The following is a 19,111-nucleotide window of genomic DNA, read 5'->3' on the forward strand; positions in this document are numbered from 1 at the left end:
AAAAAACATTTTGTTTTACTTATAGTTGGACACAATACCTTTATTTTATTTTTATGTGGTGCTGAGGATTGAACCCAGCGCGAGTCACACACACACACACACACACACACACACACACACACACACATTCTACACAAGCACTCTACCACTGAGCCATAACAGCCTTCTTTAGTTCTATTTTAATTCTAAAATAGTGTGTATCTAGGGGCTAGGATTGTGGCTCAGCAGTAGAGCACTTGCCTAAGTGTGAGTGATGCCCTGGGTTCGATCCTCAGCACCACATAAAAATAAATAAATAAAACAAAGGTATTGTGTCCAACTACAACTAAAAAATAAATATTAGGAAAAAAATAAAATAGTGTGGTTCTAGAAGGTTTTTTTAAGTAATTTTAAAATAATAGAGATAAAATATAATTTTAATTAAAATTTGTATATATTTTGTAAGTTTATATCATCAAAGTTTAGGTTCCACAAATTTGAATCACAGTAGACTAGATGTATTGAAAAATAAGTATTTCTCTATTTTGCATCTTTATTTTCCTATACCTCTTATTAAATGATCCATCTTTTTTGTTTTTGATGAATAGGCTGCCTCTAAGAATCAGACTTCACTCTTGGGAGAACCACCAAAAGAAATCAGACTCAGTAAAAATCCGTATTTGAATCTGGCAAGTGTGTTGCCCAGTGTGTGCTTATCATGTAAGTGGGGGCCACTATCAGTGTTTTGCAGTTTTACTGGACAAGTTCTGTGATGGGTTTTACTTTAATTTTTATCAATGGAAAGCAAATAATTTCTGTTAACCAAATTAAGCCATAAATCATGACTTCACTCTTTAAATTGAAAAAAAACAAATTTAAATTAAGACACTTAAATTGAATACTACTTCACTTAAGAAAAATATTTTAATAGTATTTTATTAAGAATGTAATCGTTCTATTGGATTGTTGAATTATGATTGAAATTAATGGGGGCAAAGAATTATTTGGCAGTACTATAATTATTTATAAACCAGAAATGTAAACCTCTAAGTAATATACAGAGTATTTGGATACCCCCCAAATTCATGACTGCTAATCAGTAGAAATGAAATTCTCACTCACTTTTTTTAGTTCTAATTTTTGATATTTAATTGAGTGGTGACCTCTAATAAAATATATTTCTTTTTGTTCTTGAAAAATTCTAAGTAGTTACAAGATTGGGCTGATTATATAGAATATTGCTAGAAAATAATTTGTGACTTTATACAACTTTTTAAACTGTACAGATTAATGGGATTTACTGTAATATTTTCATGTATTATACAACCACTCTTCTGTCACCCCATTTATTTTCTTGAGGACCTTCTCAGTTCTCCAATTAATATGAATCAAATATTTATATTTTTGTTCAAATATTTTTAAAAAATATTTTGTTTTAGTTGTAGTTGGACACAATACCTTTAGTTAATTTTTAGGTGATGCTGAGGATCGAACCCAGCACCCCACACGTGCTAGGTGAGCGTTCTACCACTGAGCCACAACCCCAGCCCCCTCCAACCCCATCCCCAAATATTTTTAAGGTCACAAATGTGTGCTCTAGACACAATGATAGTCACTGCAATGTTGATTGTCCATAGTGAAAATTTGGAACATATTGTTTATCAGTAAGGGAATGGGTAAATAAATAGCTCATCATAAAACCAGAACCCTGCAACTTCTTCATCATTCATATGAAATAATCACTGAAGCATATTTTAAGTGGAGAAAGCAAATATATCCATAAAATGATTCAATTTATGTTTATTTAAAGCTGTATATTCTCCTATACATATATTTGTATAAATATATGAAGTAAATCTGGGGAAATAAATTCTCATCTGTTACCTCCAGAAAGAATAGGATTGAATGAAAAGAAATTAAAGATTAATTTCATTTTTAATATACATCTTCTGTATTTTACAAAGTGTCCTCTTGAACCTAAATATTAATTTTTTATCTTTTAAAAAATCAGAAAAAAATTAAATATGTTTTAAATATGCTGACTCTGCTTTGATCTGGCCTAAAAATTGATGATGACAACCATTGCTTGAACAAGAATGTTTAATTTACATTTTGTATACTTTGTTGTAGAGATTAGATATGTATGTTTAAATGTTTCCACCATAGTTATTTTACCCATGGGGCAAACTTTCATTTTTAATTTTTCCAAATAAATGAAACAATATCACATACTATATATATTTTGCCCTGGGAAAAACAAACATAAATATATATTCACAAACTAAAAGTTGTGTTGTGTAGAGTTGTTGTGTTAGTTAATGAGTTTTGCACTCTGTTTATAATTTGCGATAGAACAATCTAGATTGTATTTATTTTGCCTTTAGCTGCTGCAAGTAAATCCACTCTACATAAGACTGGAATTTCAAGCAACATTCTGGATGCAATCTCTCAGGGAAATGAATCGCAGCATACGTTGGAGAAGTGCATTGCTTATTCTCCGCCCTTTGGTGATTATGGACAGGTAAATGAATCTCAGGTTCAGATGATATATAGAAAAATTGGTTCAATCACATATTGAGTTCACTGAAAATGAAATTGCAATGTGTTTAATGTTATTATAGACCCATGAAATTGCACCCATCTACATGTATTTCTTGTTCACCATTTGAAATTTAGGAATGTGTTTCAGAGATTGTTTAGAATAGTTTGTCCTAGATATTTACCTTTTGTTCTTTATACCAGTGGTTTTTAAACAACAGCCTACTTACTACATCCAGTCCACCACCTGTTTTTGTAAATAGAATTATATCGGAACATAGCCACATCCGTTCATTTACATGTTTTCTGAGGTGCTGTCATGCTACAATGAGAGAGAAGTAGTTACAACTGACACACACACAGTCTACAAGAATAAATATTTATTATCTGACTGCAGAAAAACTCTGCTGCCCACCGTCTTACTCAAGTATAGACCCAAGAAATCCAAGAAAATGCCTCTGTTCTTCATTACTGTTTATAGATGTACAAAAATGATCATTTTTACAGACTCTGCTAAACTAACTTTTAATTTTAAGCCAGATACAATCATCCCTCAGTATCTGTAGGGAATTTGTTCCCAGAACCTCCTATGAATATGGAAATTCATAGATGCTCAACTCCCTTATGTAAAACGGTGTATTATTTGCATACATTCTATGCACAGCCTCCTGCATACCTTTAACCATCTCTAGATTACTTACAATACCTATTATTCTGTAAACACTGTGTGAATAGTCGTTATACTGTGCTGCTTACGGGATAATGACAACAAAGTCTGTACATGTTTAGTAGTGATGCAATGTTTTGTTTTGTTTTTAATAATTTCAATCTGCAGTTGATGGAATCCATGGACACAGAACCTGTGGGTAGGGAGTATCATGCTACATTAGATTGAAGAGGCATATTGTGTCACGACCTAGAGGTCAATTTGACATGGCCTCTTTCATCTTCATCCTATTCTAAGTAACTTAAACTGAGCATGTACATCATCACGTCAGCACTATATGATTATGCAGTCATCGGAGCTGTATTGAAAAGCACCCCGTTTCTGAAGGACCCCCGTTTCCCTGTCCAAGGAGAAACACACGAAACACTGGCTGCAAAAGCACGAGGGTTTAGGTTTATTGGGACACAGGCGCCTGCGGGTGTCCAGCAGCACCTCAGCCGGAGCTTTGGTGAACTGGCACACCGGGCTTGGGGATACAGAGATTTTTATGGGGTTTGGGACAGGTTTCGCGCGCGCGGGAAGCAACAGGTTTCTTATTGGTTTGTTTAAATCTAGCATATAGGCCACCAGGGGATACAGGTCTGCATTCCAAAAACCACAGGTCTGCATTCTATTCTTTCTGTTCCTGCTTATCTGTTCCGGTTTATTCATTCATGCCTCAGGATGCGGGGTGCTCTGTTCTTCAACCGGTTGTCCGGAAAGCATGCCTGGCGCCTGAACCTGTTTATGGCCTGCCTGATATCTTGATTTCATATCTTGGCCTTAGGTAACTGGGCTAACTGGGCTAGGGTCTTTCATTCCCCCCTTTTTCTTTATCATGGATAGAATCTTATATCCATTGTCCTGTGTTTTCCCTGAGTCATTCCCAGCATGGCCTCCATTTTAGATTTCACTCGATATTAGACCCCAATTTATCTAACTACACTGACTACCTAACTTTAAATCTGGCTTCATTCCCCCCTCTAATTTGGGAACTCCTTACTGCTGTGAGGAAGGGGGACGAAGATGATCTCTCTGGCTTCTTCAGGCTGAAAAGGGACGGTGTGGGGCAAGCAGTTTGGAGTCCCCCTTAAAATATCGGGTCTATCGAGTGGTCCATGCTAACAGTCCAATTGAGAAGTAATAGGTTGGAGGGCCATTCGAGTGATAGGTGGTCTATAAGAGAAACAAGAATTCATTAGTACTGGAACCAGATTGATGCAGCAAGAAATGCCACAGCACAGAAATATGCCAATGAGTATAATGGCCAAGACAAAGATCAACAATGTTTTCTATCAGGCAGTACCAGGAACTAGGAGTTAAGATACTGTTTCCAAGACAATGTTGCTGAGGACATGGCTTCTATCTAAGCATGTAAATCTTTAAGGATATTTGTCACATTGCCAGAATTATCAGGGATGTAAACACAACATTTAACTTTTAGGGTTACAGTTGTCCTTCCCTTAAGATATAGTTTAGTAATTTAATATCATCTGATCTTGCAAAATCCTTTTACTAGTATGACCTGTGTCTAATAGAGAAATCTTTAATTCTGCAAACATTAAGCCTACCTGCGTTGGTTAGAAATAAAGGCCTTAGACTAAAACTACTCTAGCAGTCCCTTTTGATAGTTATCAGGCATTCCTACCTAAGAGTCTCTTTTGCAGCCTCCAGTCTACTTATTTATGGAAGTTACATTATTTTAACTATTATTATTATTTAAGATGTCCAGGAACAGCTGTGCTTTGGCTTTGACTGTCTTTGCTAAGTGTTTAAGATGAAGCAAGTCAAACTGACTTTGTTTCCATCTATTGTTAATAGTCAGCTGAGTCTCTCCTGGGAGTCCTCGGGAACTTCACAGCAGCTTCTCAGTTCTGCTAGTGCCATTTGCGCTAGGATGGGTCCAGGCCTTGCTTGACCACGTGGCTTCCCTCAGAAGCATCAGGGATGTCTCCCTTTTCTGACGACCCTCCTCTCCACAGCAAATGCACTGATTGGCTTTCTGTCCTCCACTGGTCTCATTAATCTCCCTGATCAGGAGGTTATGTGGCCTAGAGTTGCAAAGCTCTTTGGAGAAGTCCCCTATCCCTGATTCAGACTGACTCAGAGGGCAAGAGCCAAATATTGGTTTTCTTGGCCCTTTAATTTAACTTTAATTTTAAAACTTAATCTTAAACATCTAGCAAATAAACTTCAACAGCCTTATACTAAGTACTGGGCTTTAGTACCTATCTCTCTATCCTGTAGGTGATAACTCCTTATCTTAAGTTAACCCAGGTTGTGAGTTCTTAAAGCAGTACCTCTTTAAAACATTAACAGGCAATCTTTAGACCATCTAAAAGCAAACTACAAAACAAAACTAACTAGGATAAAAACATATTTAATTTATGTAATAGCTACCTTGAATTCTGGCAGAGTTATACATTATAATCCCCTGTTTGAGGTCCTGGCAATCGTGACAAAAACCAACTTTTGGACACAACCTTAAATGCACTGAAATCTGGCCTACTTCTTCCATAGTCACTTTCACATGAGATGGGACATAGAGCCTTATCTCAAGTAAGGCGGGGCTCATCATAAGTCTTAAATACTATAGTTCTGAAGCTGATCTTTGCTTTTTAGACATCTACATAAATTGTTGCTCAAATTTATATGAATATTAGCTAACACAATATAATATCACATCTAAAACATGAATTAAAGAAAGGCTGAAAACTTTTAACCTTTTGTAGAAAAGTAGCAAAGTACTTTTGTGTTTTACAATAAAAACTTTACCCAGATCAGGCTCTTATTGACTTAAAAATACATTTAAATTGTATCTCAGTGTAAAAAGTAACATGGAACTTTACATAACTTATTGATAATAAGTACAGTTATAGAACACAAATGATATAAATAAATTTCCAACATGTTTTTCTTTTAAGCCTAAATTACCATACACTTTAAGAATACCAGCTTGATATAATGCTCTTTCTAAAGCTTCTACCTTATAGACTTGTATACCTGGAAGATATGAACACATTAATGGCACCAATTACATTGATGTTTTTATATTAACCAAGTTTAGCTTTTAAAGAAACAACATAGCACAATTCTCTAAAACAACAGCACTTGTTTAACCAGCTGTTTAATTTCTTTAAGATTACTTGCTCAAAAACTTACACAGACCTTCTTTATCACTTACTTAAACCCTCTTAATTACTTAATCATATAGACTCTTATCCAGAAACACACTTTCCCTCTTATTAAATCCATACCTAGAACCTTCTAGTTTCTCTTTTTTTATCTGTTAACCTCCTTCTGTTCACATTTTGAAACAATACCTGTAAACCTTTGAATCTAAGCAGATTATTTCATAGACATCAACATTTTATTAGGGCCTTTTTGAACACCTAGGAAAACTTATAAGCTTAATTTTAAAGACATCTTTACTTTCATCTGTTTACCCAATTTAAATTGAACCATTTGAATCACGTGAGTCAAAGATATTTGGATCCATTTTTTTTTTTTTAATTTATATGAGCGCTCCTCATCTGTCAATTGTTATATCACTGCAGGATATATGGACATACACATATACAGACATACAACACGTAACACAAGTGTAACACATAACACAGTGGTGGAGGCCTTGCAGCTTCCTCAGGTGAAATCTCATTGCAATGTTAAAAAAAAAAAAAAACTCCAGTTGATCAAAAATAGAACTTATCAGAAAAACATTAACTTGTCTGTAGGAACAAAATCATGAGCTCAAAGAAAAAAAATTACAGAATCTAAAAAAGCAAAAGTCCTAAAAAGATTAACCGGCCAGTAATTAGTAAATGCCATACAATTTACTTCTTGGTTTGGTCTAGTTTGAGTTCAGGTAAAAAGACACCTTTACTCTTTTTTTTTTTTTTTTTCCTTGGGCCTGAGCTCCAAGCTGCTTCTGTTTGCATATCAGCTTAAAGCCCTGGCTGAGGTCTGGAAGGGACTGGGAAAGCCAGAATTCTTGAGCAGAAACTTTATGCCTAAGGCATTTTAACCATAAGTCACAATTTATCTTCCTACACTAGAAAAATTTGCTCACACAAAACTGAAAATAGGATCTTTCTTGATAATATAAAAGCCACCATCAGAAGAAGTTCCTTCAGGATCATTAAGCTACTTTCTTTGTTCTGAAGTTCCTAAAGTAGTATTAAGTTACATTAAATCACCTGGAAAAAAAATCCACACTACCATGTATATCTAAAATTAAGCTTTGAAAATTCCCAAGACTGTTGCTAATAAATGTCATTTCAATGAGCCAGACCAACATTTTAATTCAACACTTTTTCCTAAATCTTATACACTGAGAGAAACAGATACCAAATCATAATCTACTATCCTTGCCCAAATCAATGCACTGTATACCTAGTAAAATCTCCTTAGGCTACCCAGTTCAAAGATTGATAAAAAATAAAACTGAATGATTGGGAGTTACTTGCCAACTTGGAAGTAGAGTTCTTTTAATTTTCTATCCTAAGTATTTAAGTTCTCTGGCATGAATTATCTGAAATCACAAACTAAACAATTACTTAACCCTAACTTTTAACTGCAAGATTATGCAATGCTTCAAACTCATTTAGATACCAGATGAAACATCTTTTAGACACACATTTAGCCTAGATTATCCCCAAGAAACAATCTATAATAACCTTTAAAACAGACCAGACAAGAAAATATCTCTCCAGGTTTTGAACTTCCATTTAATTATGACTCCTATCAGTGGCACCTTAGATTTCCCATGAGTGGACCAGATGTTCTCACATAGGGTCTCAGTGTGACTGACTTTACTGCATTTAGGTGGGGTAATCCTTACAGTGAAGAGAAAAAATGAGGAAATTTCCCCAAAGCAAAAAACGCTCTGGCAGCTGCTGGGAATTCCTCAGTTTTCCCTTGCACTTACAGGATTGATTAGCTTCTATAGTTTGGTTTGACCTTAGGCACTAGGCATATCTCTTAACCTTCTAGTAAAGTCAGTTTTTAATTTGCCTTAGGTCTTAAAGGGGGAAGGGGTGGAGACAGACAGGACAACAGAAACAAAAACATAAAACACAGAATTCGCAGCGCGGCCACAGAATTCGCAGCGCGTGGTGGATTGCTACTAAAAGCTCAGGCGGATTTCGGATCCGTCAGCTACCAAATACTTCACCAAATACTTTACTACAGGCAATCCACTCAGAACCCAGAAAGGGGCTGGGGACGTCTCCCGACCATGGGGGGTGGACCCGGAGGGTTATTGGTGGCTGGATCTACTTGTTCTTCTTCTTCCTCCGAGGAAACCTGGATGGAATCAGGAGCCGGTACGGGTTGGGGCTGATAGGGTAGGGGTGGGGCTTTGGAAGGAGATCGTGGAGTAGGCTTAGGCGGAGAGAAAGGGGCGACCCAAAGGGGGGGTCAGAGGCCAAATTTTCCCAGGTAACGATGAAGGGTCAGAGTGTCCCTGAGGACCTTGGATGAAAACCTGGGACTTCACCTGTAATATAAGATCAGGTTAAATGTACCTTCCTTTGGCCAACCCACATTGAGTGTTGGCCATTCTGCAGTACAAAGCGTTACCCATTTTTTCTTCTTGACTTCTACTGAAAGGTTATCTGCCCGATTCCGGACGTCTCACCAATGATCGAGGGTGAGACTCAAAGGGGTCATGATTGATTGCCCCATGCTAGTTTTAGATGAGGAGATAGAATACAGAGACAGAAACAATAACACAACAATCACAATAACACTACAATCAGACCGAATAGAAAGAGCGCTGCCAGATCAGATGGCTTCGGTGCTGCCCCACCGTTGCCTGCAGATACAGATGGCTTCGGTGCTGCCCCACCGTTGCCTGCAGATACAGATGGCTTCGGTGCTGCCCCACCGTTGCCTACAGATACAGATGGCTTCGGTGCTGCCCCACCGTTGCCTACAGATACAGATGGCTTCGGTGCTGCCCCACCGTTGCCTACAGATACAGATGGCTTCGGTGCTGCCCCACCGTTGCCTACAGATACAGATGGCTTCGGTGCTGCCCCACCGTTGCCTACAAATACAGATGGCTTAGGTGGAGCAGAAGCCCCACCGTTGCCTACAAATACAGATGGCTTCGGTGCTGCCCCACCGTTGCCTACAGATACAGATGGCTTCGGTGCTGCCCCACCGTTGCCTACAAATACAGATGGCTTAGGTGGAGCAGAAGCCCCACCGTTGCCTACAGACGGCTTAGGTAGAGCAGAAGCTCCACCGTTGCCTACAAATACAGATGGCTTCGGTGCTGCCCCACCGTTGCCTACAAATACAGATGGCTTCGGTGCTGCCCCACCGTTGCCTACAAATACAGATGGCTTCGGTGGAGCAGAAGCTCCACCTTTGCCTACAAAAATCCCTGGGACGTCTCCCAGGGTGGCAGAGGAGAAGTCTGAGTTCGTCAACTCCTTCTCAAGCTGCCCAGAATACAGAGCGACTACGCGTAATCGTACAGATGCAGCGCATAGAAACAAAGTATCAGCCAAGAGTTACAAACATTACAGACATAGAAGTGACACCAGACAACACGACAAACACGACATGAGCTGGCCAGCTTACCTCCCAGTGATGCTGGTGGTCCTCGGGCAGGGATCCGGACGGGGTGGGGGAGGGGTATCTCGGTGGGACCTCCAATGAAAAGCACCCCGTTTCTGAAGGACCCCCGTTTCCCTGTCCAAGGAGAAACACACGAAACACTGGCTGCAAAAGCACGAGGGTTTAGGTTTATTGGGACACAGGCGCCTGCGGGTGTCCAGCAGCACCTCAGCCGGAGCTTTGGTGAACTGGCACACCGGGCTTGGGGATACAGAGATTTTTATGGGGTTTGGGACAGGTTTCGCGCGCGCGGGAAGCAACAGGTTTCTTATTGGTTTGTTTAAATCTAGCATATAGGCCACCAGGGGATACAGGTCTGCATTCCAAAAACCACAGGTCTGCATTCTATTCTTTCTGTTCCTGCTTATCTGTTCCGGTTTATTCATTCATGCCTCAGGATGCGGGGTGCTCTGTTCTTCAACCGGTTGTCCGGAAAGCATGCCTGGCGCCTGAACCTGTTTATGGCCTGCCTGATATCTTGATTTCATATCTTGGCCTTAGGTAACTGGGCTAACTGGGCTAGGGTCTTTCAGTATAATTAGCAGTTTTGATTCTTTCTTCTTTCTGAAAGCAGACAGCTTCTCAGCCCTGTTCTGTCTATCAGAGCAGCAACTCCACTTAGATTTCCCTGCAGCAATTTTACGTTTGCCTTCTCTGCCTCTAATGGACTTAGAAGAAAATACTAATTTAATTCACTTAGGACAATTAATGGCTGACTATGCTTTTATGAAAGAGTACTAGAAACACAGTTCTATTTCCATTTTAAAAATGGCATAGCTGGATATTTGTGAGATATGTGGCAAAGTCTCTCACATATCTGGATGAGATGGAGGACCAGGGGTTGGAAAGTCCCGCAGGTGGGTAGCAGCGTATTTCAGTTTGAAGAACAGCGGTCAGGCCCTGCTGCCCCAGAAGCACTCTCTTGTTTCGCTGAGGTCCTATCTTGGTTATGAACATTTTAAATAATTACTTAGATAAGGACCTTGTGTGCATCTATACTCTTTACTCTTGTAAACAGGAGCAGCACAATGCATTTTTTAAAATTTAGTTCAATGTGTGTTTTAAGCTTCAAAAACTATTTTTGTACTGACCTTTCCATTTCTTTTATTTCACTTTTGAAATCAGCCTCATTTATCTCAGGAGTTTTGTTTTGTGGGTCAGTACATGTCACATCTATGGAAAGACTCTCGTTTACGTGAGGGAAGTTGTGATAAACGTGCCTTTCGCTTCCCTTGCTTCCTCTGGCCTCAGGGTGGTCTCTCCGGAGACGCTGTGGAGGAGTGGGTTTTCTGTCCCCTTGGACACTCCCTGCTTCCTCCTGGTGCTTGTCCATAGAGTGAGATGTGTTCGTTCTCTCTCTCTCTCTCTCTCTTATCCTCATAAAGTAAACTTAATTAAATATTACTAATGGAATAAAGTAACTAGAAAAAGGTGGTCATGTGTTAGGAATTCCTCGTACCGTTGCGACAGCTGGAATGGAGGAAGAGATTTAAGAAAAAGGAACTAACAATTTTTGTTTTATTACTAACCCTCGGCATATGCATTGCAAAGTAAGCATTTTTGTTTTATTTTTTGCCGTCTTGGGGTTCAAACCCAGAGCCTTACACATGCTAGGCAGTGTACGCATTTAAACTTTCCTACAAGCCTGTGAGCTTTGAACTACTCCCTGCATAATACAAGTGAAAAAGCATAAAGGAGTAAATAGTCTTTCCAAATTCATGCACTTAGTAAATGGTTCCTCTGAACCCAGAGTCTACATTATCTTCATCATACAGAGAAATTTCTTTAGGCGTGAAGTAGTATTTCATAGAAACTGTATGTATAGGTTTCTTTTAAAAAAATGTTTAGTTGTAGATGGGCACAATATTTTATTTATTTATTTGTATGTGGTACTGCGGATTGAATTCAGTGCCTCATGAATGCTAGGCAAGTGCTCAACCACTGAGCCACAACTCCAGCCCTGTGTGTAGGTTTGAATGCATAAGGATTAAGAGAGATTGGATATGTTAAAGCATGGATGAATAGAATAGTTTCTGTTTCAAATAAAACTCTCACATTTTAAAATGCAATAGTTGGCATTTCCAGTATTAGTGAAGTTGCTTATAACACACCATCCCTCCTACAGATAACTTTTATAAAAACTGAACTAAATATGAAGAGAAAACTGTTATTTGAAGACATTGGAGAATGACCCAAAGCAGGCAGAATTAGCCCCTGAAAGATGGGGACTCTGCAGGAATGGAATTTGTCTCTGTTGCTTTTTGCCTAATACCAGCGTCTAGTTTGCGCAGAAATCCTCAGTCTCAACCACTTGAAGAGTCAGAAGACAGATTTCTAGGACTGTTAGTGAGGCTATGAAGTAAGAGGTAAAATCTAGGAAAAAGGAAGTTGCGTGGGTTGGAGCCTCAACATCCATACGGACACTCAGCTTGAGGGAGACTCTGAAGACCTGGTGGAGAACAGCAGCTGGAGGAAGGGAGGAGAGAGTCAGCTGCACCCCGGGTAAAGACAGGGTTTTGAATTTAAGTTCAGCAAATTTAATTCCTTCTACAACTAGAACAAAACACTCTTTGGAGGAGTGTAATAGAATCTGTGTTCTCTACACATTTCATTCACAAAGTCCAGTAAACAAAAATTACTAGATATTTGAAGAAGCAAAAAAGTATGCCCCATAGTTAAGAGAAAAAGCAGTTTCTAGAAACTGACCCCAAGTTGATCCAGATGTTGGTGTTAATAGACAACGACTTTAAAGCAGCTATTATAAATATGCTAACAACTTAAAGGAAAAGACGGATTTAATGAGCAGATAGGAAATCTCAGCTAAAAAGTATACATTTAAAAACAACTGAATAATTCTAGAATTGAAAAGTATCATTTCTCGTGTTAAAAAATATAATGGATGGACATTACAGAAGATTGGGGCAAGCAGGAAAAAAAAGATTCAATAGACATAAAAACAGATAAAAATAAATAAGTCAATTGGAAGAAAAAAGAGAAAAGAGATTGAAGAGCAATGAATACATTCTCAAGGACCTAAGTTAAATATCAGTCTAAAATACATGTAAGTAGAGTCTGAGGAGGAGAGGAGGAAGATAAATGGAGCATAAAGTATCTAAAAAAGTAATAATAAAAATTTCCAAATTTGCTTCAAAAAACAGATTTAACAGACACAGAGACCTTTCTTGCAAAAGCAAAAAAAGTAGAATTTTGCATAGGCACATTCTAGTTAATGTGCTGAAAACCACAGCTATAAAGAGAGAATCTTGAAAGTAATTGATATAAACAATGCATGTAAAAAAATTTTAAACAACAACAACAATGCATATTATTTTGATGGGTTTCTCAGCCCTGACACTATTGACATTTGGAGCTATGTAATTCTCTCTTTTGGTGAGCTATTCTGTGTGCTGCAGGATATTTAGCATCATCCTTGACTTCTATCCATAGATTGCCTTCACTATCTATACAACCACTATTAAGAGAACTGGTAAATAAAAGATTGTTCTTTTGATTTATTTAAAAGTAAAATTTACTAAGGAAATTGGGGCCTAATCCCACATGGTGGAGATTAGGGCCTACTTTTTCTTCTATTAGACGCAGGGTCTCTGGTTTTATTCCTAGGTCCTTGTTCCATTTTGAATTGAGTTTTGTGCATGGTGAGAGATAGGGGTTTAATTTCATTTTGTTGCTTGTGGATTTCCAGTTTTCCCAGCACCATTTGTTGAAGAGGCAATTTTTTCTCCAATGCATGTTTTTGGCACCTTTGTTTAATATAAGATAATTGTAATTGGGTTAGTGTCTGTGTCCTCTGTTTGGTACCATTGGTCTACCAGTCTGTTTTGGTGCCAATGCCATGCTGCTTTTGTTACTATTGCTCTGTAGTCTAGTTTAAGGTCTGGTATAGGAATGCCACCTGCTTCATTCTTCCTGCTAAGGATTGCTTTAGCTGTTCTGGGTCTCTTATTTTTCCAGATGAATTTCATGACTGCTTTTTCTATTTATATGAGGAATGTCATTGGGATTTTTATTAGAATTGCATTAAATCTGTATAGTGCTTTTGGTAGTATGGTCATTTTGATAATATTAATTCTGCCTATCCAAGAGCAAATTAGATCTTTCCATCTTCTAAGGTCTTCTTTGATTTCTTTCTTTAGGGTTCTGTAATTTTCATTATATAGATCTTTCACCTCTTTTGTTAAGTTGATTCCCAAGATTTGTTTGTTTGTTTTTTTGAGGCTATTGTAAATGGGGTAGTTTTCCTCATTTCTCTTTCTGAGGATTTGTCACTGATGCACAAAAATGCATTTGATTTATAGGTGTTGATTTTATATCCTGCTACTTTGCTGAATTCCTATCTCTCACCATGCACAAAACTCAACTCAAAATGGAACAAGGACCTAGGAATACAACCAGAGACCCTGCGTTTAATAGAAGAAAAAGTAGGCCCTAATCTCCACCATGTAGGATTAAGCCCCAACTTCCTTAATAAGACTCCTTTGGTGCAAGAATTAAAGTCAAGAATCAATAAATGGGATGGACTCAAAATAAAAAGTTTCTTCTCAGCAAAAGTAACAATCTGTGAGGTAAATAGAGAGCCTACATCTTGGGAGCAAATCTTTACACCTCACACATCAGATAGAGCACTAATCTCTAGGGCATATAAAGAACTCAAAAAGTTAAGCACCAAAAAACCAAATAACCCAATCAATAAATGGGCCACAGACATGAACAGACACTTCTTAGAAGATGATATACAATCAATTAACAAATATATGAAAAAATGTTCATCATCACTGTAATTAGAGAAATGCAAATCAAAACTACTCTAATTTCATCTCACTCCAGTCAGAATGGCAGCTATTATAAATACAAATAGCAATAAATGTTGGCAAGGATGTAGGGGAAAAGGCACACTCATATACTGCTAGTGGGACTGCAGCCAATATAGAAAGCAGTATAGAGATTTCTTGGAAAATTGGGAATGGAATTACCATTTGACCCAGCTATCCCCCTCCTCAATCTATACCCAAAAGACTTAAAAACAGCATACTACAGGGACACAGCCACATCAATGTTTATAGCAGCACAATTCACAATAGCTGAATGTTGGAACCAACCTAGATGCACTTCAATAGATGAATAGATTTAAAAAAGTGTCATATATACACAGTGGAATGTTACTCAGCAATAAAAGAGAGTAAAATCATGGCATTTGCAGGTAAATGGATGGAGTCAGAGAAGATAATGCTTCGTGAAATAAGCCAATTCCAAAAAACCAAATGCTGAATGTTTTCTCTGATATAAGGAGGCTGATTCATAGTGGGATAGGGAGGGGGAGCATGGAAGGAATAGGTGAACTCTAGATAGGGCAGAGGGGTGGGAGGGGAAGGGAAGGGACATGGGGTTAGAAATGAGGATGGAATGTGATAGACATTATTATCCAAATTACATGTATGAAGACATGAATTGGTGTGAATATACTTTGTATACAACCAGAGATATGAAAAATTGTGCTCTATATGTATAAAAGGAATTGTAATGCATTCCACTGTCATATATAAATAAAAAAGAAGCAAAATTTACAACATTGCATTATGGGGTTTATAATAAATGTAGATATAATATGTTGGACAATAGTACAAAGACAGTTAAGAGAAAAAGCCAGGAGGATTTGAAGAAAAAGTTCCACTCATACATTGCTGGTGGGACTTCAAATTGGTGCAACCACTCTGGAAATCAGTATGGAGATTCCTCAGAAAACTTGTAATGGAACCATCATTTGACTCAGTTATCCCTCTTCTCGGTATATACCCAAAGGGTGTAAAATCTGCATATTACAGTGACTCAGCTACATCAATGTTTATAGCAGCTCAATTCACAATTCAATGGATGAATGGATAAAGAAAATGTGGTACATATACACAATGGGATATTACTCAACCATAAAGAAGAATGAAATTATGGCATTTGCCAGTAAACGGAAGGAACTTGGAGACTATCATGCTAAGTGAAATAAGCCCATCTCCAAAATCCAAAGGTCAAATATTCTCTCTGATATGCAGATGCTAATGTACAATAGGTGGGGAGGGAAGAATAGATGTTTAGTGGATTAGGCAAAAGGGAATGAAGGGAAGGGAGGGAGAGGGGAATAGGAAAAATAGAATGAATCTGACATAATGTTCCTATGTTCATATATGAACACACCATCAGTGAAACTCCTCACCATGTTCAACCACAAGAATGGGACCCTAATTAGAATAAGTTTTATTCCATGTATGTATAATAGGTCAAAATACACTCTACTTTCATGTATATCTAAAAAGAAAAAATCAAATTTTAAAAACAGAAATTAGAAAAAGCAAGGGTAGGAGCTGCAAAAATCTACATGGAAACTCAGCATAAGGTAAATGAAATTTTGGTCGCAAGGTTCTCACATTTTACATGAAGTAGAACAACAACATTTTAAACTAAGTAGATAGTTAAACTAAGTAGACAGTTCAGAACAGAAAGCTGTTTCCCTAAGGGAATTTTTCTGATAACAATAGTGAGTCTAGAAATAGACCATACTTAAACAGTATATTGATTTTTGACATAATGCCAAAACTATTTAATGGGGAAAGAGTAGAAATATCATTCTCTATATTGGAAAATGAACCCCAGCTCTTGCCTTATACCATATTCAAATTAATTTTCAATCTATCATAGTCCTAAATGTAAAATGCAAGCCATAGATAATATCAGCAAAACAGTAGAAAGAACCTTCAAACAATTTCTTCTCCATTGAAGCATAAAAAAAAACTAGAAAAAAAAAATGATCATAATCAACTTTTCCAGAAGACTACAAAAGCTTGTGGCAATTTACAGAGCATTTATACAAGAACAATGGATGAATCTTAGTAAGAACAGAGGGCTTTGTGTCTTTTAACCTGCCCTACCCCTGTTCTTTTGCCTTCTTTTCCAATACCCCAAATCACAGTGAAAACCAGCAAGCTGGCATCCACCTTAGGGGGTGCCATGGGTTGGGAACTCCCACAAGCCTCATTACAGACCACTGTCATTATTTGACCCATTTGCTGGTTCCCTGGAAGACCCCACTTACAAGGCTGTCTTTATTTAACCTGCCTCAGACCTTGCTCAGAACAGAAAGCTGTTTCCCTAGGGGAATTTTTTGATAGCATTTAGAGGAAATTGTTTAAAGTTGTGGCTGCCTGGGGTGGTAGATAACATCTGATGCAAAGAATATGCTAACTAAAAAGCTTTAAAGGAAAAACTCTGGGCTTGTTGAAAAGCTCTGACCCTCTTATAGGAATATCACAAGGTCACTGAGGTACATAGGGCTATATGCATGTTCAGAAAAGAGCTGGGAAGGCCCTCCGCTCTCAGTCACTTTGACTGTCTTTGAGGTACTAACATAAGCAGGAAGGGAAGGCTAAGGCAGAGTTGTCAGTGTAGAAAGCTGGGCCCAATATACACATGGCCCTTGTGCAAAGCCTGAGCAATTAACGAAGTCTTTATCTAGTTATTAACAGAATAGCATGTACTGTGACAAGGCACAATAAAGAATACAGACTTCACATAACTATTTCATAAAAGTCACCAAGCAAGAACAAATCCTAAAGAGGGGGTAGAATCTGATTTTCAAAGTTCCTATGTGGTATTACTTTAAATGATCAACAGTTTCCAATAACAACAGCAACAAAAATGAAGACATGCAAAAAATTAGGAAATCCGCCCCATGCACATGATGGTAGGGTGGGGGGAGCAAGTAATAGAAAATGTTTGTAAGGAAGCATTATTAGAGAAAGACTTACTATCATATTCAAAGAATTAAGGGAAACCACACATAAGGATCTAAGAGTAGGAGACTCACATCTCTCCAAATAGAGAATGTCAGCAAAGAGGAGGCAAAGAATTAAATAGAAATTTTTAAGTTGAAAATCTGAACAGGGAGAAGAAACAACAAATTTGGAATATAGGTCAATAGAGATCAAAGAAAAATTAACCACAACAAGTGTACGCAAGGATGTGGAGAAATCTAAAGCTTCCCACTTTGCTGAGGGCAACGTAAAAGGAGGCAGCTGCTGCAAAACAGCCCAGCAGCTCCTCAAAATGTTGACGTTACCACATGACCCAAGAGCTCCACTCCTAGGCACATGCCCATGATAATTTAAAACCTAATGTCCACATACAAATTTATATGTTCACTTTCATAGCAGCATTCATAATAGCCTCAAATGGAAATAACCCAAGTGTCCAGTAAGGTTGTCCATGAGTAAACAAAATTTCACGTACTCATAGAATAGAATATTATTCAGCTGTATGAAGCACTGACCCACACGGTCACGTGGACGAACTTTGGAAACAAACCAGACAGAAAGGCCACATTTTATTTGATTCCATTTGTATGAAATGTCCACAACAGGCAAATCCATAGGAATAGTAAGTGGATAGAGGCTACTGGGGACCAGAGGAAGCAGAGTTGGGGATTCACTGTTGACAGGTACGAGATCCCTTTTTGGAGTGATGGAAATGCTCTGGAAATAGATTGTGATAATTGAATAACCTTGTGAATATCAACAAATACTGGACTCTAAAAAGAGAGCAAGCCTTCACTGTACTAAATAGAAGGCAGCATTTTTTTTCCAATAACTTTATTTATTTATTTATTATTTTTTTTTATGTGATGCTGAGAATCGAACTCAGTGCCTCACTCATGCTAGGCAAGTGCTCTACCACTGAGCTACAACCCCAGCCCTGGAAGGCAGCATTTTTATTTGATGTTCTGAAGATCATGAAAGTCTACTGATAACCAAACAAGTTAAATCAGTTTTTCAGATCTAATCTGGGTCTCATTAGAAACCAATTTCAAGTAGACTACCCCTCCCATTTCTCTAGTTAAATATGACAATGAACTACAATTGCCATTGAGCTGCAGTTGATTTTGTCAAAGACTGCATGTGTTAAATATTTGAACTGTGACTAAGAAAACTTAAGTCAGAAACAGATGTAGTTATTTAAAGATTTGTAGCTGTTGGGTGTGGTGACACATGCCTATAATCCCAGCAACTCTGGGAGCTGAGGCAGGAAAATCACAAGTTCAAGGCCAGCCTCAGCAGTTTAGCAAGGCCCTAAGCAACTTAGTGAGACCCAGTCTCAAAAATAAAATATAAAATGGGCTGGGGATGTATCTCAGTAATGAAAGTGCTCCTGGGTTCAATCCCCAGTACCAAAAATTTAAGAATTAAGAAAAAAAAATTGTAG

At 37.9% G+C, this 19,111-nt stretch overlaps 1 protein-coding gene across 1 annotated transcript in view; it reads left to right on the forward strand.

The window, feature by feature from the left end:
* The window catches only part of Raver2 (ribonucleoprotein, PTB binding 2), a 103,466-nt gene that overhangs the window by 77,851 nt on the left and 6,504 nt on the right, over positions 1-19,111 (forward strand). Inside the window, exons 12-13 of the mRNA XM_026411011.2 lie at positions 588-699; positions 2,364-2,500. Of these exons, the coding sequence (XP_026266796.2) occupies positions 588-699; positions 2,364-2,500 (249 nt within the window). The remainder of the gene's footprint in view (positions 1-587; positions 700-2,363; positions 2,501-19,111) is intronic.

Source organism: Urocitellus parryii, chromosome 11 (assembly GCF_045843805.1).
Source record: "Urocitellus parryii isolate mUroPar1 chromosome 11, mUroPar1.hap1, whole genome shotgun sequence".
NCBI lineage: Eukaryota > Metazoa > Chordata > Mammalia > Rodentia > Sciuridae > Urocitellus > Urocitellus parryii.